The following is a 24,855-nucleotide window of genomic DNA, read 5'->3' on the forward strand; positions in this document are numbered from 1 at the left end:
ATCTGCCATGACTAGATCACACCACAGGAGATTTTCATACAGTTACTGACAAAATGAGAAAGGAACTATTCTGGAATCTGGATGTAGGTGAAATGAAATACCACTTCTTGTGATACACAGACATACATATATGCTGTTTACCTTGGCAGCACTTGATTTGTGTCAACCACAGGAAAAACCATGCTACAGAGCCCAATGAGATGGCCCTGCTTATTAGGCCATATTGTTTCTAGGACAGAATACCTTTTTAAAAGGTTAAAAACAAGAGTGAAACTCACGGACAGGTTATCAATTGGAAAAGCTTTGCTTCATAGCTAATGAAAATAACAATTGTCAAAAAATAAATACACCTTTAAAGGTGGCAAGACTTATTGCATCGGAGAAAGACTTTGTGACTTAAAAATAGGGCGTAGAAGATGGTATATTACCGTATAATCCACTGGCAAACAACACTTGATTTAGAAGGCTTTGGATAATTGGTAGCCTCAAAGGACCCCGAAGACTCTGTCAACAAAAATCTTCCATCACAAGCTGTGGCTGTGAAGAAAATGACAATTAATTTTAGACAAAAACAACCTCGAAAGACTTTCTCAAATGAAATAGGATTCAAATTGGCTAACGAACACTTCACAGAACACTCATGACTGAATCTGTGTATGAGGTGATTTTCCAAAACTGAAATGATCACATGAGAGCAGGTCAGATCTCACGCTTAAAACTCATAGGCTATCTTCAAATACTCTTACACAAACCCATTATAGAGTCCTTGAGAAAAGCATTTTATTTCTGGATACCGATACTTTAACTGTATTCTTTCATATATATAATATAAGGAAGCAAATATATCTGAATTGTAAACTTCCAATTTGGACAAATAACTACCAATTTTTTGTCCTTTACCCCATTAAAGTAGAGCTGGGGTAAATTTCAAATATATGCATCAAGTGCTATATCCTCCTGAAACGATAAGAGTATGGCCAAGCAAATGATGAGTATGACGCAAGTCGCCTATGGAGAACTACATTCGCTCAGTCTATTTTACCTCATCACTTTTGCTCCTTTTATGTGAACTTGCTATCTAGCTCAAAATTTTCATTCAGTATTTCTGAATATGTCTTGATTCCATGACTCCTCATTTTCCTCTTTTAATTCTTGTGGCACACTTATTTCATGCACTTCTTTTCAATGTCATGTATTATTAGTCATTTTTAATTTAGATCTGAATCGCTTCCAACTTGATTAAAATCATCTTGAAATCATGAACCAGGAGTCACACCTTATTGCTTTTTATTTTACCCTTGCTATGTATAGTATGTGTAAAAAAGTAAAACCCATTTGATTTTCACAATCTTTAGTTTCTCTTAGATTCTTTTCTGCACACTTAGTTGCTTAGTTCTATTGACACCATATTATAAAACAATGACTGCTAGAATTTTCTCCTGGTAGGTTGTTAATTCCTCACATGCCAGAAGTGTTGATGGAGGATAGGTAGGTAAATCAAAGAAATTTATCAAAATTAAATTGCTACTCTTGCAATCTGAGTAATGCTGAATAAGCTAATCCTAAATTTATGAATGGAAAAGTCCATTGTAATGTTATAGACAAACTCTGTTAATCTATAAAATACAAAGTGTTATAGGGCATCAAATATTTTATGTGGACAAAAGTAAAAATTGAAGAATTGAACAACACATGAAAAATCTTGGTAAAATCTCATGTTTTTGGTTGACTTTTTGCAATGTTTGGTATATATTTTTAAAAGCATAAAAAAGTCACTTTGGTAAATAAATTTTAATTTTCAAGGTCTGTTTAAGAACAAAGCCCTGGGAATTGATTGCGTTGGATTATGACTTGATAGTCTGATTCCCAACAGGAGATAATGACAATAAAAAAAAAAATAACAAGAGAACAGAAAAGATAATAACCCAAGATGAAAGGATTACACTCTGAACAATCTGTACTGACTTCCGGAAAGGAAATAGGAAAAACTGTGGCTTGTTGAGAGAAATGAATCTCCTTTTGAACACTACGGAAGCAAACAAAGGCAATTTAGGCTAATTAATATGATTTGAGGATAAATAGTAAAATATGTGACTTTTTAAAATAGAGTTTAATAATTTTCTAGATGGAAAAGAAAATCTCCTTTACCCTCAACTCTGACCACCACAAATCATGCCAAATAATTGGGACAATTAATCAGTTAGCTTCAGTGGCCATAAAAGTAAGAATAGTGTCTGCTTGTATATGAGATATAGATATTTTTAATCACAGTTTGTCAAAAATTATATGGACTCCAAGATTACAGGGAGTGCAAGACAGATTATAGGCAGTTCATTGCTACCGTAAATAGTTTGTATTTAATGAGGTAGAGCAATCAATCCTACCCACCCTAAATATAACTGCTAGATTTTATGAAGTGTTTACTATGCGCCAGCCACTGTTCTAAAGTCATTATATATGTATTAATGTAATCTTCACAATAACCTTATAAAGTTATAGGTAAGGAAACTGAGGCATGGGAGGGTTAAGTAACTAGCATAAACTCCCCCGGGTTGTAAGTGACAATTCACAACCAGGCAGTCTTACTCCAGAGCACACTGTACTATACTGCCTAATACTACAATATATAGTGTTATCGTGATGGTATCATCCACTCTTTGAGCTAAAAAGCAGGGAGGGAAATTTAAAAAAAAGAGAATTCCATAATTTCCAGTGTTCTTAAAATTAGAATATAGATCACATTTTGCAATGGCAGTGTACAACAAGGAGGAAGCAAAAAATGACAGAGTGAAAAAGAGAACAGAATAAGACTGACTGAAGAACTTGTAAAACCTATTTGCAAAGCTGGTACTTTTTAGTAATTCTTCACATCCATTCACTACATAAATTTTGGGAAAGGAATCAACACCTTTGTGCCTCACAACAAGATTCATAATTTTCCAAAAGCTGAGTTATGTCCCTGGGAGCAGAGATGGTTATATGTTTGCTGAACTATTTTTTTCATCCCTTCCTAGGCACGTGACTAAACTGCACCTCCCACAGAGGGGTTACGTGACTGAGTCTGGTCCATAAAGTACTGTGGAAATGACTGTGTTTATTTCCAGATGTGGTTTCTAAAAGGATCTTTGTAATGCTCTTCCCTTGTTTGTCAGCAGGTTGCGAAGGATCTCGGGGAGGACAAGCCCTCTTGAATGCTTACAGAAGATGCTGCCCTTTCTCATCTTTCTTGGACTGTGAAGTAAGTGATCAACAAACTGTTATTGTCTTAAATTGCTAAGATTGTTTATCACAGTATTTAGCCTGTGCTGAAGAATATGATGAATTTGACTATCCAGTTCTCTATGAAGTTACTGAGTTTTAGTGGGAATGGATAATCTAATGGTCAAGTTCTGCTCTAAAGGGCCTCTGATGGAATTCCTGTATGCAAGTAAATATTAAGAAGACTATTCCTGAAGGTATTTAAAATGCTAGGTTTGTGGTAGGGACTTTCTCATATATTCTTTCAGTTAATTTCAGGATGTTTCAGGAGAACCTAATAATTTTACATAAGACAATGGAGCAGGATAACTTTTTGGAAACACCCAGCCATGTCTGAATAAGATTACTGGGCGTTCAGGTTTGTAACTTTTTAGACTCCAAAGTGCTTTCCATTGGAATATCAGAAAAAATTCTGAGTGGGAGATAAATGAGCCTGTCAAATAATACCAGCCGTTCCATCGCCCTATCCGAAGTGTTGTCTGTACTAGGATGGGATTTACAAGGGTGTGATCTTAGAACCCATTGAGAGCTCCCTCTGCTGGCTCAGTACTTACTAATGGTGTGCTCAGGGCACTGAATTCTCCGGGATACACAAGTCACACTTTGGTGGATGGGATCTATGCCCACCCACACTGGCTGGTAGACGATCTGGGGAGACACTTGCCAACTTCCAAACAAGCCTGAACATTGGTCTAAAGGCTGTGAGTCAGCATCTTTCCTTCTCACAGGTCAGCTAAACAGTGAACTTTCCTGCTGATGCAATTCTAATCAGAAGAGAAAAACAATTTAAAGAAATCTTGGTTCGGCTATAGTCAGCTATAAGTTGTGCAAACCTAAATAACTAAAGACTAAAAGAGGAAGCTGTGTGAAGAAGTCAACATTAATGTGACTATTAATAACACAAACTAGAATTAGAGCTCACAGCTGGAGTAAAAAAAGAAATACAGAGTAAGCATAGGTCAACTTCATATAGAAAGAATTCTCTTAAAATAATTTTGCTGTCAATGTAGATTGATGGACAAGGGTTTTCATGTAGAAATCACGCTACTAGAACTGGTGCTGAGGTGAAGTCGCTGGTTAAATGATAAATAAAACAACTTATATGCCTGAAACCTAGGTGGATAAATACAGATTGATTGGTCTACTTCCTTATTCCACAAGTTCTTTGTATTTATTTTCCAAAAATAGATGCAATGCTAATTTCAAAATGCAAATAACAAAGAGAATCAAGAAAAATATAAAGTGGGGATCTAGGGGGTTAAAAACGTTTGTGACACGGATAGCAAGTTGATACTAAAGTTCAATTAACAAAAAACCTCCAAGATACTGAAAAGTAATGATGCATTTTGATTGTCCTTAATGGTAATTTAGGGAATTAATTCAGTTCTAGTACTGAGGCTCATGTCTTGAGTTTATAGTGGCTCAGAAAAACAGCTCATGGCCTTATAACTTATTTTAGGACAAGTTGTCATACTTACAAGATATGTCTATGATTATTTTTTGATATGCACTGATATGAATTTATCATGAAAATTATTAACTCCATGACAGTAAACACCAAATTACAGGTGTGGTTAATTTTCCGATTATTCAATTCACTTTATACATTTCTCCCCATTTAAGGTTATCGATCATCATTACTCAGGCTTAAATCTATGTCTCACTTTGACATACATTATTATTTTTGAAATCTAAATCCACATCACCTGTATTACCTCATGATGGCACACTTGTATCATATTCTCCCTGAAAAGGTTTTGGAAATTGCTTGAAAACCATAACAAAAAAGAGGGTTTCTTTTTTCTTCTTTGAGTAACTTAGTTATATAAAATAGATTAAAAAATATTCTGTAGCCTGCACTTTCTTCCAATATGCTCTGAGTGCACTTCAAAGTATGGAGTTAAACTTTGAAGGTTTGAATTTTATCCAAGAACATTTGAGTTGGTATTTCTTAGTAGAAGGCTATTTAGTCAAGTTGTCTTTTTTTAAAAAATGTTTACCACTTTATTATATAATAAAGGATACAGGTAAACAATCTGGAAAGGGCAAGGTCTGGGAGGTCCTGATCTCAGGAGTTTCTGTCCCCGTGGAGTGGGAGTGTCACCCTTCGAGTATGTGGATGTGTTCACTAACCCAGAAGCTCCCAGAAATCCATACTGCCTTCTTTTCAGTTGGTGCTGGGCAACAGATGGCCTGTCTTTCAAATGTATCAGGTGGATAGGTAATTTTTAAAACTTTAGTCGTTATTGGAGGTTCATCTTCAATTAATGTCAAGCAAGAAGAGCAAAGTGAAGCAAATGAGAGAAGAGCAAAGTGTAGCAAACAGTAACCACAGCCTTTCCACATTTCAGGAACTAATTTGCTCAGGGTCAATATTAAAACTGATCATAAACCACACCAAAAATTATTTATGTCATGCTTCCTGTTTAATTTTTCAAGAACAAATTACAGGTTAGAATTATTCAAATAGTTCTTCACATTGCTTATCAATCTACATTTATACTTGTGTGGTAATCTTTCATAGATATGTAACACAGCTATAAAATGAAGAAATAAGCCAGAGTAAATATGTTTCAATCACTTAGAGCTATGCTTGGCATATAGTAAGTATTATTTAAGCAATAATAATAATAGTAATAATAAAATAATAATAATGATGATGATAATAATAATAATAGAATTATTATTACCAACACCCAAAACAGATGCCAAAATTTACAAGTAAACACAGATGTTTTATTCATGAGACTTCAAGATCTTATTCAAAACTGGTTTCCATTATTCACAGAACTACAGCTTGGGTGTACTTTTTGTCTATTTGTTGCTTCTATGCCAAAACACAAATAAAAGCTACAATCAAAGTTAAGGAGTAGCAATTCCTGAAGTAGGGATTGTTAAAATGGAAAAAAAAAAAAAGACTGATATTATGATATGATGATGAGAAAGCATTCACATTCATAATGATTAGTTTGCAGTAGTTTAATAAGGGATGAAAAAGAATGCCATTCTCTTCCCCCATTCATGACAGACATCGTTAACTACAATATCCTTTCCATAATCATCAAATGAAATTCTGTGTAATTAAATAATTTCAACATTGTATACTAATGTTTGGAAAAATATTAATTTAATTATTTTTACATTTTGAATTAAATTACAATCATGGGTATTAGGATAGCTCATTCTTCAGTACTTTCTGGTATCTGAGGGTGTGTGTGTGTGTGTGTGTGTGTGTGTATGTGTGTGTTTATGTATGTGATTATGTATGTGTACATAGTGAGGGTCTGTATATATAAATTACATACATGGTCTATGGTCTATTGTCTCTCTATATACACATGTTTTTGTATATACACATAGTCAATGTATATACACGTGATCTATGTATTAATATATATACGTGGTTTATGTATACATACATGGTCTGTGTAAAGTAAGGGGGGATAGAGTAGGGAGGAGACATTACTTACCACAAGTTTTATTGTCTTCATCAGAACCATCTGGACAGTTTAATTCTCCATCACAAAATAAATCAATTGCTATACATTTTGTAGCATCAGCACAAGACTTTGAACCAAGCAGGCACTCTCTTGAGACTATTAGAAAACAAAGATTGAATTTGTAACTTTATTGCATAGTAGATTTAATTCTTACCATATGTACAAATTTGGGATATTAAGTATGTATTTTTTGTCATTTAGGTTCTTAGTTATAAGATATATTTAAATTTCTAATAGAAATATTTATTTCATTGAATGAGTTAATCATTTCTAAAAATTCAGAAGTTTACTATTTAAAAATGCTATTTATTTTCATAGATGTGAAATATGAATGTTTACTTTGTTGATTTTACCCTTGATAAATCAATGCTACAGTTTGTACCTTTGGCCCCTAATGTTTACACCTCTCAGGATTGTTACATATGTTATATGGAGCAATTTACTGAATGTTTTTCACATCATAAACCATACCAAAAATTTGTTTAATTCATGCTTTTGGTTTAATTTTTCAAGAACAGTATCTGCAATATCTAGTAATCTCTTCATTTACTTACAAACATGTTATTTAAAAATATAGTAGCTGAAGTCAAGGTTTGCCTTCTGCAGAGCAAAATTTGTCAATGAAAGCCACTTATAGTAAAATAAAATACTTAAAATTCCCAGTGCATTGCTCTATTGATCTGTGGAAAAACCTGATAGATATTTTGTTCGATATTTCTTTGCTTCTTGGGTCAGAGGTTCTTAGCAGGAAATATGCAAACACGCCCGTGAAGAGTTCTATTCCATACTCTTGCCAGGATCTGATCAATTTGCATCTTTCGGTCTGCCGTGTCCTCCACCCACTCCTCTTCCACATACCTATATATAAAGATGCACCTGGAAACACATCTTACTTCTAGAAACTAACTTGGAAATTTTTAAGAGCAATTCTGAAAATAACATTGTTATATGCTCACTAGGTAAAGATATATGTTTTTATTTTTCAGCGCAATGTGAGAATTTGAATTTTTGTATATGATTAGAATAACAATGATGCTTTAAAGTTTTTGAAAAATCTTTAAGATCAATAACATTTTTTTTGCTTATTGTTCTTAACCTTAAAACCAGCACTGCACTGCCATCTGCTGGGTTTTAAAAACATGTTTTATTCTGAAATTTCTCCTAATGCTCCATTAAATTAATTGGGAAAATAAAAGTGCTTGTGTCAATCAATCTACAAAGCTAATACTTAATTAGGAACATTTATGGACAGGGTTACTGTGTTTATATACAACTAAATTAGACTTCTGGAATTAGCTCCAATTAAGAAGGTTATAAACCAGTGGGAAATTCATGGATCACCTAACATCTAAAATAGAACAGGATAAAGATCAGAGCCATTCCCAAATGACAGACTACCTGCATTTAAGGGAATAAAAAAAAAAAAAGAATGATGAAGATGGTATTGAATAAACCCAAATGCATATTATAACTTGATAATTAAGTGTCCCTAATCATTGAATCCAATCCATAAACGACATAGTGTCAGTAGTATTCCATAAATGCTTTCTAAATAAACAACAAAAAAAGCTTTATTTTAGAAAGTCTATGTCTCATTTTAAGAGTAGTTAATAAAACTTTAAGTAGTTAGCATTTGAAAGAACAGATTTGGGGATATAGCTAGGAAGATGTATACTTTTGTCTTTCCTAACGCTTCCCATGGGAATTTTACTTCCTTATGCTTCACATCTCTTCTGTTGCCTTTAGATCCAACCTCAAAACCACATTGGCTAGTGACACCACTTAGGGTCCTTTGATCTCATTCACGATCGATCGTTTACTCCACAAGTATTTATTGTCTATTTATTTATCCTGCATTTTTAAGCGATGGAAATAAAAGGATGAGTAAGAAAGAGCCCCTATTCTCATGGAGCTTGGAGTTAAGTGGGAGACTGGACCATAACCTAATTAATTGGTTAAAAGAGATGTAAAAAAAAGTGCTATGGGAACACCAAAGATTAGGCCATTAGTTCCTTTTGAGGCAGAGATTGAAAACATCTTCACAAAAACTAGGTTTAGAAAGATGCCAGGCAGAGAGGTACATGGAATGTATACATGATGATGTGACAAGAGCACGTTAATATACAGAAAACAGATGAATCTAACTTTTCTGGATGGTAAGATGTTTGTGACAGTCATGGAGGGAAGGGAGTTTGGTGCCAAATTCTAGAGGACTTTTTTTTTTTTTTTTTTTTTCATAAATTTATTTATTTATTAGTTTCAGGTGTACAAAACAAGGTAATACTTAGACGTTCATCATCCATATCCCTCACACTGTGAACCCCCCTCCCCCGACTTTTTTATCTTTGCAAAATGTTAGGAATCTTTTTCATAGGCAATGGCATTGAAAGTTTTTAGATATGTGTGTTATATGACCAATCCATGTTTCATTAATACAATTCTGGCATCAAACAGAGAATTATATGGAAAAAGGAGGCAAATTGAGAAGCTGTTTCAATAGTCAAGGTGAAAGTTGATGAGGGTTGGAACTCTTGTAGTAGTAGAGGAGATGGGGCATGGATTCAATTGCTATTTTACAAGAAAAATTGGTGAGCTTTAGTGGCCAGATGTGATCATGACCAAAGGGATACTAAGAAGGTGGTGATAAGAATGACACCTACACTTTTGGAGTGGCCAGTTAAATTAGTAATGGTCGTTAGTTACAATAGTGAGGAACAACTGTGGAATTAGAAAATGACTCTAGTTTGAAGTATTTTGATTTGAAAGTGGAAATAATAGGTACTCTAATTTGTGTTGTACTCTCTATTTCTCCGGACTCTATTTCATAAACACTTTTCAGCTGCGTTGGTCAATGAAGAAAGGAAAGTTACTCATATTGAAACCAATATGGAAAAGATAAATCTAATTGTTATATAAGGGCAGCACATTTTAGAATTTTATCAGACTGTATTTTTACCTAGTTTTCTGTCTCCCTCTTCTTACATACACATGTATGATGACAATTTCCATTAAAACCATTGACTAAAACATTAACTGTAACAGAAATTAGCTAATGCCAGTTTTATGTTTGTTTGTTTTGTTTTTGTTTTTTAATGAACTTCTTAAAACTAGAGTTCTTTGACTTGTGGACTACTTTATTTGCCATTTCATTCCTTAACGTTAGCTCTGGTCTTTCTCTGTTCCTAAGTCTATGTTGTACTTCTCACAAGGGAATTTTCAGGAAAGGAATTAAGTAATTGTATTTAAAGAGAACAATAATTGGTCTGTTTATTAGAAGCAATCAAATTGCCCGAATAGTAGTTAGGTTATCTAGAGTAGGAAAAAGACCTGCACATATTTTTATATCTATATGGTATTTTATTTTCAGGATAGTAATTTTCTGGCATATTATGAAAACCCACCAGTAAATAAGTATTATTTGGAATTCTGCAAATGGAAGATTTTAATGATCGATTTATATTTGTCTCATGAAGGATTCAGTATAAACACAATGTGATTATACTTCAGCGTGTTCCAAAGTCACAAGTTCCAGTGATTTGGGTGAGGGATGTTTTGTGCCCACGTGGGCAGGCCCTGTGCTAGGCACTGTGGAGGATGAAAAGACTGAAATCCATTTCTTTTTTTCTTCCTAACCAGTCGTAAGTGTTACATGCAAGAAAATAATTTGCAAATCTTATTTTAGAAATCTGAGATTTTTATTTTCCTTATTATTTAAATGAAGGTAATAATACTTTGTGGCCAAAGCTGTTTGAGACAAATTAAGCCCAAGATCCTTACAGTTTACTTAGGAGTAGAAGTAGAATTTGAATCCAAGAATACCTGCCTTTAGAAATCAAGCTTATTTCACTACGTTGTGTTGAAAAAATAGATAGCACCTTACAGACATTCTCATCTACTTTGATAGAACAAATTTAATCTTTTTAACAAGACTATGGCTGGTCTATCCAAATGAAATGACAGTGGAAAGCGACTTTAATAGTTCTGATATCACGTGCACAGGAATGTTTTACATTAGAGTAGAGTGCTTAGCAATACAGACATGTTGTTCTCAAATGCAGAGAAAGAAAAAAACATTTAAACCAAATGCATTTGGTATCAGATAAAGTCCTCGTGGTGGTCCTGGGGCAACTCAATTGATGAACATAATTCTCCGTTAGTTTCTCTTGACCCAATTTTATGTTCTTCACTAAATCAGACAATTCTTTTTCTTCTATTCCCCAAACCACTCCACATAGTGAAATTGTAGCAAGATTGTATTTTGTATGAGACTGAGAAAGCCCACAATAATGAAGCTTTTGTTTTTCTGTAGTCATTGCCTACACAGTAAGCAACAAAAAGACTAGAACAAGCTGTATGCTACGAAGCCTTCGAGCATTTGAACAATTGCCCAGAACAATCCCTCTAGTGTTGCTCTTTAGCAGCCAAGAAATCAATCAGTGTAATGGAACCTTAGTTCTCATCTCTCTCCTTTAGTGTTCCAAACGGGTTAGTAAACCTTTACGGTAATTGGCAACAAAGGCAGTTGAACAGTAGAACATAATCCTCGTGGACTTTGTACCCGCTATCATACAAAAATTATCTTTGGCAGAATTTATAATAGTATTAATGCCAGGTATATGATGCATGCATTTGTTGATTTTTCTCAAACTCTGTCTTGCAGGCATATAAAACGGAGAATAAACTTAACATCCCTGAAAAGCATATTCATAATAAATTATGGCTTGGAAACTACAGTTTTCAAGTTTAATTGCCTTGTTCCCCTCTATAAATCTATAATATCTTGCCAGAAGAGAGGAATAAATGGGAAGGATGATTTGGGGACTCATGGATCCAGTGAAAGAGGGAATATGATGGTTTGCCATCTACTTATAATTCTTTGAGGATTGATTATAGTAATTCAATACAGTCTCCAACAACAGGAACTTCAGAAATGGAGTTTTGGGTCAAATAAGTGACCAGATTAAAATGAACATTACTGAGTACAAGCATCTTGCTTTAACCTTAGTTTAGTTTTTGAAAAATCTTTTTTTTAAAAAGTCTGTAACTGCTTTTACTTTCTAAGTTAGAAGGGGGGAAAGAGAAGGGAATCTCACATTGGTCGTGTCACTACTTTGTGCCTGTCATGAGTTGAGTCAGTACAGCACTATCTGTATTATTTCCCTTAATTCTCATAACCACTCTCTAAGATGTATATTTTAATCTTTACCTTTCAAACAATAAACGTAAAGTTTTAAAAGACTGGGTCACCTTCCAAACACTATGTATACAGTAACTGATGAAATTAGTTAATTGTAGGTTCATCAAGCCTTTTCAATGATGGAGAATTGTATGTTACTTTTTGGTCTTCGATTTGAATATCAAATGTTTAAAGTGTGAAAGATAAGACTAAATGTATAGTGATCCCATTCCTATAGTTTACATGCAATAAAGGAGATTTCTGCTACACTCTCAGGAGAGAAAAGTATGCAGGAGTATTACCCTATGTTCTCTGTCCCCCTTTCACCATTTCCTTCGGCCAGATGAAATTAGGCATATGGTTCAGCCACTTCTTATTTTTTTGAGGAGTATGTCTTCAGGATAGAGGAAAAAAACTTGTTTTAAGTCCAAGAATTTCTTGCTTTAACATGGATATTTTTCCCAAGTTAGTCCATATATTTTTCTTAGGATATTTTATATACCTAAGAGGTCCTTGATAACTGTGAGTTATATGAATCACTCAGTGGATCAATGAACAGACAGACAAATAGAAAACAAGGCACTAATTTGGATATTTGTTGCTGACTTTCAAAGTGTTAGAAATAAATTAGTCAAAATATATTAAAATGATTTTTTTCAGTTTGCTTTTAGACTAAACAAATTAGCCATTATCAATCCTAAATGCATTTTTTGAAATTGTGTTGGAAGGTGATTTTAGCTGCCATAGTCTTCCACATTGGAGAAAGGATTATGGGCTGAAGAACTGTTTTATTTTTCAATATGTTGTGCTGTTATGTGGATAACATTTAAACACAACACCAAGCAGGCTTATCCCACCATAACAGACCTCTGTGGGTTTGGAGGTGTTATGGTATATTTCATAAAGCGTTTTAATGATTCACTTATTATTTTGCTTTTCAGACATCACACAAACCATTTTAACCAGAATTATTCAGTCTTACTCAGAGGGTATTTTTAGTTTCATAAATATCCTCTCCTTGAATGTACACAACATTTGATATAAATTTTAGTTACATAAATATGGTGATATTTTAAGAGTTGAAGATCATCATCTTTTACTTAAAAAATGAAAGATGACTTAAAAACCATACCAACCTCTGCTCTACAATTCTAAAGATCAAAGAAAACATAAAAGATTTCTTCTTAGATCCAGATACAGATGATATATTCTTAAGTTAACAGATACTAATAATTCATAGTAACGTTAAAACTGTCAAGTTAAATATTAAACAGAAAGAATACATAATCAACCACTAATAATCAGTTTAAAATGGAAGAGTTATTTTAATGTCATTTATTTTTCAGACAAGATAACAACCAGCAGTCCTCTGAAAACCCGAAGTCAATTTTTATAGTATTTAAAACATTTTCACTAATGTTTCCTTTTAGGCTCCTGAGAATTCTCTGATAACACAGCAGTTAATATTGCTCCTGTTTTATAGATAAGAAAACTGGAGCATAAAAGTTTGCAGTTTGAGCCTAACATTTCACCAAAAGTTAGCAATATATTTGGGGTTAATGCTTGGATTATCTGACCTCACTCCAGTCCTCTGTTAGAACCATGACTATTACCAATGGCAATGAATGCCACCAATAGGATCAAAATGTAGGTTTCATCAGATGTGAGGGATTTTATTTTTTCCTTTGATTATTCTCTCTGCATGTAAGTTAGACATGTTTCATCTCTCCTCTGTCAACTTTAAAAATAAAACAGCCTGTTATTTTACACAAAATGGGCTTATTCAGGAATTGCCAGAGGAGTTGCAATTTGGGACATGCAAGCTATGGCAAAACCAAGAGAAAATTACTTTCTAGAGAAAAAGGGAGAGTTTCCAGGAGCTGTAAAAAACAAGATTCCCATTGGAAGAAACTGGAAGTTTGAAGTGGATTAGCTTCCCATTGGCAGATTAATGATGGTTTATCATTGACTGGCCTGTTGCTAGGCTAGAAGAAAATTTTTCTTCCCCCTGCTAGTCTACAAGGTACAGTGAGTGGTTGTGTGTGAGAGCTCCTCCTGCAGAGCTATCTGACTCTATCTTAAAGGATTTTCTTTCTTTTCGCACATCTTAACAGCTGTACTGGTTGCCAAACCAGTACCAAAGTGGCCTTGGATTCATTCATTCACCAACTTTTTGTTAAGTGCCTATTTGTCCCAACTACTGGTGTGTACATCTTTGATGTGGCAATTTATCTGGATTCCTAGTAATTATCTACTGTGCCTGTTAACTAAAGTGCCTTCTCGGGTCCTAACTTAATCTGCATCTTGAATGGCCTACATGTGTCCCTAATCTCTTCAGGTAAACTCTGTACAGGCAATATTCCAATATTCCAATATTCTCAGGAACCTAAAAGGAAACATTAGTGAAAATGTTTTAAATATTATAAAAATTGACCTGGGGTTTTCAGAGGACTGCTAGTTGTTATCTTGCCTGTAAAAATAAATGACATTAAAATAACTCTTCCATTTTAAACTGATTTTTAGTGATTGATTATATATTCTTTCTGTTTAATATTTAACTTGACAGTTTTAACATTACTGTGAATTATTAGTATCTGTTAACTTAAGAATATGTCATTTGTATCTGGATCTAAGAAGAAATCTTTTATGTTTTCCTTGATCTTTAGAATTGTAGAGCAGAGGTTGGTATGGTTTTTAAGTCATCTTTTATTTTTTAAGTAAAAGATGATGATATTAAATTACCAATAATAACCAAACATAGGATTCATTAATTTTATGATGGCTGTAATATTAAATGTTCTAGGTTTATTTGATGTTATTTGACATAGAAGCTTGGGGTATGCTTAGACTGTGGGCTTTGGAGTCCAAAGGAATTGCTTTCAATTCCTGAGTTTGACAATAGTTGTGTGAATCTTTTTAAATGGAAAAAATATTATTATTCTATAGGATCACTCTGAGAATTAAATTAAATAATGTTTGTAAAATATAGTAACTGGGCCAAGCAGATACTTAAAAAAAAAAATAGAACTTTCAGATATTATGAAATGGTCATGATTACAGAGAGTACCAAAAGTTACACCTTTATAGTTTTAAAACAATTTTTCACTTTAAAAACCACTTCTATAAAATTTGGTATTTTGGATAACTTCTGAAATATTCAGAAAAATTTCATTATTCATGATTTATGGAAAACAGATTTTCAGAGGGGTAAAGAGATATGCTCAGTGATTCTGGTAATGGGCAGAACCAGGATTAATGTTTATGTCTTCTGACTTCAATTTAAATGATTTTTTAAAATAATAAAATAACTTTATGTTTTAAGACAATCCTGTTAATTCTAAAATTATTGATAATTTCCCAAAGCAGACTCTTTTAATTGGTGGTGTGATTTTGATAAAACAAAGTGAAGTTTTAAATATAGAGAGCAGTAGTGACCAATTGTAGTTCGAAAGATGCAGTGAAGAAAATGCTGGAATAGAGCAAAGTTAACATTAAGTCTTAGATTCTTCTTTCCAAAGAGTGCAATGCACTTTGAAACTTTTTTCCTCTCATTCCTAGTAACCTTTTTTTCTCTCTCATTCCTAGTAACCTTATAGATGGCTTCATCTCTAAGGCTGTATGATCAGAACCGTATTTGGGGGTCATACACACATATGTGCATGTACGCGTGCACACACACACACACACACACGCACTCAAACCAATACATGTATACATATGTATACAGAGTTTAAAATATGAAATTGGAAATGCATATCCTTGGCAGTTATAACTAAGCATTATGAACTCTGCAATATTCTGAACTACATTACTCTGAACCAAATTTTATGCTTCTTACATTTTAATAGAAAGACTAAATGTCTCAAAAAGAGCTACTAAAGAAAAATGAATGCTTCCCTAATGTCATGGAGTTTGATGGTCACCAAGTTAGTTTTTAAAATGCCAAGTTAGTTTTTACTGACCTGAAGTTGTTGCAGGGCTTGCCGTAGAGAAATTCTCCAAAGATGCTATAATAAAAAGTAAAGTTCAGTTGAAAATTCAGCTCATGATATGCATAAATTGCAAAACATTAAGTACAGTTTAAATATTCATTCAGAGGACATGTGAGCCTTTAGAGTTCCTGTTTCATCGTATTTCACGCTAAATGTTCCTGTTATTATTTAACTGTGATCCATTTGATGAATTTCCAGAATCTGTATCTCTATAAAATTTACCTATCGAAAAAGTTTGCTTTATTTTACCCATTTAAGAAAAATATCTATGAGTATTTATTCATCATAGTTATATAGAATAATTTATATTTAAGACAGCTAACATAACATTACACACTAGATCTTTTCACATTTAGAATCAATGGTGTTTCATTGATACATGTGAAAGACATCAAAATAATCTTGCACGTAATATTGCTAGGAATAAGTACTGTCTAAGTATAAAGTGCATTTCATATAAAAAAAACTAGGTATTTTCTTCACCCTTTAACATGTTTTATAGTTTTTAAAATATATGTATTTTTGTATGACAAAACTATGACAACTATGTAAGATATAAAAGGAACCAAAGCATATCTTATGAAAAACCTTCATCTAATGAATGTTTTTATTCAAAACTGTATTTATGGTAAGTGGGTTAAGAGGTTTGTCTCAATATTTATTCATTTCTGCATTGTCCAGTTTCTACAAGATCTATAGCAGTTTCATAAATGATACATGAAGATTATTGATGAAGAAGATAACAAGGTTTATACCATTTTTTCATAAAGAAGATAACATTTTAATTTTATTATGTTTGATTGTGCAGTGTACTATGCAAAACTCCAAGGAATTTATGAAATTCTTAAGCAATTTTAAAATGTAATAAATTTGAAAATTCACATGATACAAATGAATATTAAACGTAAATACCTAAAGTTAAGCTTGGTATCATGTTTACGAGTATAAATATGTTTGAACGTAGTTCAACAAATTAAATATAACTTCCACTTGTGGAGCATATTCTTGAGTTGAAGTGATATAGTTGATTGCATTCAAGGTACTTATTCTAAGTTAACTTATAAAATTTTATTGAATAAATACATATTTCTAAAACCACAAACTTTTCTCCCTCAAATAGCCCACCTGCAGGGAGTCATGAAAATAAATGTTAGCACACCTGTCAATTCATTTGCCATAACATACCTCCAGAAAATGAAACACATTCAAATGAAGAGAGCAAGAAATCAACTTTCTAGAAGAAAATTGACTATTGGGAAAAAAATATCACTCAATACTGCTCAAGTAAAACCCTTACAAAAAAACCTCTAGTATAATGGTTAAGAGGACAGACATTAGGGTCTGACTACCTGGATCAGAAACCGTGATCCAACCCTAAATAGCTGTGTGATTTAAGGTAATTCCCCCAAATTATCTGTGTGCTGGTCTTCTCATTTACAAATTAGGGTAGTAAAGACACCTTGTAATAGGATCAATTATGAGGCGTAAATATGTTGATAGGTAAAGCCTCTGTTCTAACTAATAATAGCAGTAGTTTTTAGTCATCTGAACCAAAGATCCAACACAGTCAACTCCAGCCCTGTGCCGGAGAGTTCCAAGCCATCATTAGAGGAGCAGCTGAGAATTTTAGCTCTCTTCTCTTTGAACAGGCAACGCAGGACGTAGCAGGAGACTTAATGAAAGAGGAAACTGTGTTTGATGAACAATGTTGCAATGAAAAGCAACCAGAGGTCCACAATTTCATATCTACTAGTACCAAACCGAAAAACAAAACAAAACAAAAAAACTTATGCATGGTTTTATATATTTCATTTAGAGGCGCACATTCATTGACTGATCTAGTTCTGTAACAAAACTATTTGAACTGACATTAGGCTATTTGGAGTTTGCTTTTATTCCACTTGATGTGGATGTTTGAATGTTGACTAGCTTTCTAACCTCCCCAAATTTCTAAATGCCAAAACATAAGTCGTATCAAGATTTACATATGTTAAGAGATTGTGGGCCTGGAAAGACCTGGCCAGTTCTCGTTGTTCAATATGCACACCAACCAACATAAGCACACAGGGTAAATGTTTGTTGACTTCAATGGAGGATAACTAGAATAGAAAATTTAGAATAATCTAAGCATTGATAGGGGTATACTATTATTGTTGATGCCCTGTACCTTTTCATTTTTGATTTACTCTTACCTTTAAATTATTTATCATTTTAAAAAAGAAAGTTTTCTTTATATCATTAAATAACCAGGATGAATCAAACTCATTGACCCCTCTTTTTCCTTCCTTTTCTTCTTTTAAGTTCTAAATCAGAGACTGGACTTGCCACTTGACTTTGTAATCTAATAATGTTCATGACTCAGAGAGCATGTACTTTCTGATAGGGGAAAGGCCAGATGTGCTGGATTAGTGCCAAGAATGTGATAAGATCCACACACATTTATACATGCCCGTGTTTTCAGAACCTTTTTGATATTTTATAAACTTTTCCTCACTATTTCTTCAAATATGGTTTCTCTGTATTTCATGTTTCTCAGATAAATGTGTTACCTCAGGCAGTACGACACGTTCCTGAATTCAAGGGTGATCCCACTTCTTCCTGGGTATATAGCTAGCATTGTAATTTCATAGCTTAATGATTCAAAGAAATCAAATAATGTTCACAGATACCTGTGATATCAATGCTGTTCAAATCAATATGGAAAGTGACCAGTTGGCTGGATTTATTTGCTTCAATGCCTTGAATCAGTTCTTCTTTTACATTTTCATTTGACACCCACTGGGCAAAGAAAAGGTCAAATATGACTGTAACGCTGCCGTTTCTGCAAAGCAAAAGATGATATAGGAGGAAAAAGTCAGGCTTCTTCAAATGATTTGTGTTCAATTCATGTCAGATGTCTTTGAAACTCTCTGCAGTTATCACATTGTTAATCCTCATTACACCTGCGCAAGGTAGGTTATGTCAAATATTATCTTTATTTCACAGGTGGAAGAAAAAGGAATTAAAAGACTAAATGTTTTTCTAAGAACACAAAGACATATCCAGAATTGAAATCTGAGTTTTCTGAGTTCCACATTAGCACACAAATTTCCAGGCTAGGCTGTTTCTCAGAATCTCTTGTGTCAAATTAAGCCAAATCATGTGGTATCATGACCTTTGTTCTTATTTTACTGTTAGAAGAAATGAAGAGTGTGGATTTGTGATTTTCAACAGATAATTTCTAAGTAAAGTCTAAGGTAGTTGCACTGATTTCAGAGAAATTTTTCTATATCGTTTCTATATGAAGGCCTGATAGCAAGCTTATAGCAACTAATCTGTATCTACTTTTTCTTCTCTATTCTTAATATAAAATATCTAAGTATGCTCTGAATTTAAGGGATGGAAAGAAGACAAGCATACTGAGTTATTGGGGAGTTATGGGATATTCATTCTCATTGTGAAGGGTTGGGATTATCTTGCCTATATCATCTCAGAGCGTAAAATTATAGTTCAATAATATGGCCCAAGTTATCTTCCTTTTTATTCCGTGCTCTGCAGTATGCATTTAAAAAGTTCTGTTCCCTGGTGATTTGTTTACAGTTTAAAGAAACATAAAAATGGAAAAAATTTGGGCTCAGTAGGGATACTTGAGAGACATTTGCTCTCCAGCCTACGTTTCTATTTCTCTCATCCTGTGGTTTCAGGATATGACCACTTGGGAGACAGACTCTAGCTCTGATATTCATTCTGTAGTCCTAAGTAAACGGGTGTACTCGTGTTCTATACTTGGATTCTTAAGAGGCTGACGAAGGAGAACCAAAATTTAGCATGGTATGTTTGCTAGTTCCAAAATTTAGGTGGTTACACTCATATCCTTGTGATATCTGTTATTGAGCTTTTTGAAGGATTTTGTCAACTCCAAAAGAGTTCTTTGTGTATCTGTCCATATATCTATCTTGACAAAATTAAGAACAAATTGTTTGTTTTTTCTTTCCTCCCTGACTATATAAAGAATCAAAATGTTCTTGAAATATCATAGTAGTCCACTGGGTAGTATATTCCTTCTTAATGTCTGTGCTATTATTCATGTTCACAGTTTAGCAGAAATGATTCCTTTCTATGTAGTTGGTTTTCCATTTTTGAAGTAAACAAGATACTCTGGTACAATAATTGCATATTTCACCTCTATTAAATAAATTATTTAAAAATGTTAGAATGTTTAACTTTCCAATCGTTGATTAAATCATAGTGACCTGATCTTGTAAATGACTAGGCTCCTTAGTAACCCTTTAGTTCAGGATTCCCCAACCATACCCATACGTGGAATCACATGCTGTTCTTGATACAGATACATTTTGTCACAGACACTGTTTTTATCTATTCTTCCACACTTGTTAATTTTTCCATTGGCCATGATGGGCAATCCTTAATTTTATTTGAGAATAACTCTCCATTTTCTTACAAAAAGTGAGGGCTTCTCCAACCATTGCTCTTATCAACGACAGTTTTATTCATGGGTTTATGACCAGGCCCTGTTCAGTGGATGATGAGGAGACAATTATGGGAAACTCCTAAAAAACTTTTCCATATCTAACAAAATAATGGCTCATAGTGGACTACTTACTACTCTTATTTGTTGAACATTATTATGTCTATATGTGATTGCTGGAATTGCTACATCCATCTTGGTACCATGAGGCAAGCTAAATCTAGCATAATGAAAGAAAGAATGAATCTAAAGTATTGATTATGTCACTGTCATTGTATGACTAAACTACCTTCTGGTGAAGTGCCTATGTTTATTGTGATGTCAGATGATAAACACTTACTGTTTAAGGCACTTTTAGTTATGTGTTCTGTTAACTGCAATTTAAAAAGTCCTAACTGGCACACAACTCTCCGGCATTGTCCCATATTTATTTAAACAGGAGCTCCTGTTTAAAGGGAGGTTATTTTTGCACATGATGTTGACCAAATTGTCATTTTAGCAATGAGGAAACTGAGGCTCAAAGGAATGTAAGTAAGTTTACCTAGAGTTACACAGTTTATTAATATCAGAGATAGGGCTGAAATCCAGAGACAGAATGTCTGTCTCTCAGATGTGTTTTTACATAATTCTCATTTTCCACCTGCAACACCACCTCTGTCAATACCATGATGGACTTTGTCAGGGAAAGGCAATACAACACATTTACCTGGGTTACATTTACAATTCTCTTGCATTGTTACTAGAAATTTATACCCAAATAGATGGGGGAAATAGCTGGTTGTATTTTTGGGGGTGGAGGGGTAGAAATTTGTTCCCTCCATACTTTCAAAAGATAGAAATCTTCCCTTTTCTCTCTCTCCCACAGCCCCGCCCCCTCCTTTCCTTCTCTTCCTCCTCCTTCTAATGATGTCTCCTTAACCACCCTGTCCCCAATCCCCAAAAGTTAAATGGACAGGATTAAATATGGTTAAAATGAGGTGATAGTGAACAATAGCCTTTAATTTTTCTGTTTACAATTTCACATCTCCATATCCTTGGTCACACAGTAGATAGTTTTAATTCTGACTAAATCTGAGATTATTTTTTTTTTAAAGTCATTTCTACATGTTTAAATTGAACACTTGCTTTTATTTTATTTTATTTAAGGGAGTAGAAGAGGTAAGATATTTTTGGTAGAGGAAGTATAAATCTGGCATTTTCCTTCACTGGGTTGAAAATCACTGGATTAGTTCATCCTCAGGCCTAAAATATCTTTGTATAAAAGATGTGTTTTCTTAGTTGTGAATTATACATTGCATTTAATAATTTGTGCTTTACAAAGACAGAAGTTACGGATCCCATATCCACATACAGTTGTAATCTTTAATTTTTTTTTTTTTAGTGTAAATGTTGAGATTACAGAGATATGTAGTTGAAATCAGGAAAACCATAATAAACACTTGTGCTTCACCTAATAAGAACATAAAGCTGTTATCTGAGTAGTTTAGTAACAATCCTCTGTCACAACTGTGACACTGATTTTTGTTTATTAAGGTAAATGAAAATTCTTTAGGAAAATAAAAATGAAACAATGGCCATTTTCATTTCAAAGTACTTGTTCCAGTGGAGTATCTGAGAGTTTTTTTTTTTTTTTAAGCAGATAAATCCTATCATTGTACAGAGAGCCTGTGTGCAATAAATCAAAATGTTTCTTATCTCTTATTTTCCTTAATGATATTGATAACCTCTAGGATTGCTGAGTAAACAAAAGTCTTTTCCTTACTTGGTGACTCCTTTGTGCTGAAAGGGCAGAATGAGCTGCATATTGCCACAGAGGGTAAACAGCACTTTATTAAAAGAATCAACCGCTAAATGCTCTCTGAGTCAAAGCACTATCCACAAAGCAGGATAACAAAAAGTGTTCCCAGAGGTGAGCAAACTACTTGCTTGACCTGCAGGATAGCTACACACACACACACACACACACACACACACACACACACACACACACACACACACACTTTCCAGGGACCAGGCATTGACATTAAATAAGAAGAGGTAGGTTAAGGACTAAGTTTAGTATTCATAGTGCTTTAATATTACCATATACACATGCATGTTGTGTGAGTTTAATTAAGATCAGTAACAAACAAGAAACTAGGTATTTTAAAGGATTTTTAGATGTGTTTTTCACAGTTGGTGTGGGTATTGTTAGTTGAGATCTCAGTTATTTCTGTTTCTTGATTTTATCAATTGGAGTTTAAAATTAAAATAATTTATAAAGCTAATTAGGAATCTGCCACTTTTTCCTCTGAGTGAAATATGTCATTTTATGTGTGATTATCTAAAGTAAACTTAAATGTTTGCTTGTTACTTTCTTCCCCTTCTTCTGAATTTCTTTTCCCATCCTTTTCTTCTCAGTCTCCCAAAGCACTGACCGGCAATTTATCTGGCAGATATTTTCATAATGTTCCTTTGCTTTGCATCTTTCAAAAACTCACTTCTGATTTAAAAGTAGTTCAGATACAACTAAGTGGAAGCATTTCTACACTGATGGAGTATACTATCTGGGAGTCATGATAAAATATGTATGAAGGTTTAGGCACTATATTGGTCCTAGGTAGCTGAAAGAATTCCTCAGCTGAAATAATTTCCAGTTTCAAATAGAGTGATTTTAGCATCTAGAGAAATAAAAGATTACTTATTAATATTAAATAAAATGCTGGGGTTTTAATAACCCACCAAGCCTATATATAAAAGTCTATATTCAGCAAATCTTTTCAATCTAGTAAAAATAAAGTTATCTAGCATATTATAACATCCTGTTTCCCTGAAAATAAGACCTAGCTGGATAATCAATTCTAATGTATCTTTTGGAGCAAAAATTAATATAAGACCTGGTATTATATTATGTTATATTATATTATACCCAGTCTTATATAAAACCGAGTCTTATATTAATTTTTGCTCCAAAAGATGCACTAGAGCTGATTGTCCAATTAGGTCTTATTTTTGGGGAAACACGGTATGTGAACACAAAGAGTCCCATTAGTAAAACTATTCCAATAAACTCTGAGTGGATACTCTGCTTTGTGTGGATTTCACGGCAGAACCCAATGAAGGAAAGGCAGGTACCAGAGATACCTCTCTTCAAGGAGCATTAAAATCTTTGAGAAATAAATCTGAATTAATGCTTTAATGCAGATTTCCACCGTCAATCCTCTATAAAACCGGAAAAGAGAAATTGGTTCCACTCACTCCAAAGTAGACAAATAGCTTAAAGTGGAAAAAACAGTCTTCCAGTCTTACATGCATGGTTTTACCCTTACGGAATAAATATTTTTAAAAATAGCAATTTGAGGATGACAAAAAAAATTAACCTTTTCTGAGAGTCCACATGTCTTCTTCTTATAGTGACCCCCTTATAGTGGGCTAATGTGAGAGCCTATCAGAGATAATAATCCTGGAAAACAGGAGTAGAAGCCTCTGTATTGTATATTGGAAATAAAACTGGTGGGGTTAGGGCTGGCTGGTTACTGGGACTAAGATGTTATAAATATACCATGAAATACAGAATTATAAACATAGATAGATAAATAGATGAGAATGAAGAAGAGAGAAAAGAATGAATAACAGGAAAAAAGAAAGAAAAGAAAGAAAAAATATTTTTGAACTATTTTTTTGTACAACAAGGTGAAGCTTTAGACTTTTTTCCCTTGTTCCTTCCACTGATAGGATTAGTTTTGTTCCAACAGGAAATAGCAAGGCCCTGAGTTTCCTTTTGCCCATTAAATAATCCTCATTTGACCTTGTATCATTGTTTCTTAAAACATGATCTCTGTCTTTGACTTGACCTTCCTACTCCTATTTGGTCAGTAAAAACTAAGTGTTCTTTTATGATATCTCAACATATTTTTAATGGCCCCTCAATGCCAACCAGATCATATTCTCAACATGCTACATTAATTCTTCTTTACCAGAAATGACCTCTCTTTTCTTCTCTACTTAAGTAGTTTCCACTCATGCTTCTCAGACCAGGTCCCACATCTTTCATCAAACCTTCCTTGACCCACCTTTACAACCTAAGGGGCTCTTTGATACATGAACACTCCTGCATAAACAGAGAACTGGTTTAGAATTTTTTAAATTAAAATTCTATACTAACAGAAAGTTAAAGCGCAGTAAGAGTATACTTATTTTTATGTCAATAGGTCAGGATTTAAAGGAGAACAGGTTACTAATATAGTACTCAGCATATCAACAGATGTTAAATAAATGGTTCATTTATTTGCTAGGACTTTATAGAGCACGTCCTCTGAGCCAGACATTAACAAGATTCAGAAAATACAGATATCAAAGACACATACCTTGCCCCGAGGGAACTCATTGTCTAGTCAGAAGACAGGCACATTGACAACCACATTACAGTATGAGGATTGGTACTTTGCATCAGGATACAAGGTGGTAAATGAGCTGATGGAG

General features: G+C 33.6%; 1 protein-coding gene across 1 annotated transcript in view; it reads right to left on the reverse strand.

The window, feature by feature from the left end:
• Positions 1 to 24,855, reverse strand: part of TMPRSS15 (transmembrane serine protease 15) — a gene marked incomplete at both ends in the record, with an annotated part of 116,522 nt that overhangs the window by 86,290 nt on the left and 5,377 nt on the right. The window contains 5 exons of the mRNA XM_081079388.1: positions 429 to 537; positions 6,729 to 6,854; positions 14,369 to 14,404; positions 15,897 to 15,941; positions 18,596 to 18,747. Of these exons, the coding sequence (XP_080935514.1) occupies positions 429 to 537; positions 6,729 to 6,854; positions 14,369 to 14,404; positions 15,897 to 15,941; positions 18,596 to 18,747 (468 nt within the window). The remainder of the gene's footprint in view (positions 1 to 428; positions 538 to 6,728; positions 6,855 to 14,368; positions 14,405 to 15,896; positions 15,942 to 18,595; positions 18,748 to 24,855) is intronic.

This window comes from Rhinolophus hipposideros (genome assembly GCF_964194185.1).
Source record: "Rhinolophus hipposideros genome assembly, chromosome: 2".
Taxonomy (NCBI): Eukaryota; Metazoa; Chordata; class Mammalia; order Chiroptera; family Rhinolophidae; genus Rhinolophus; species Rhinolophus hipposideros.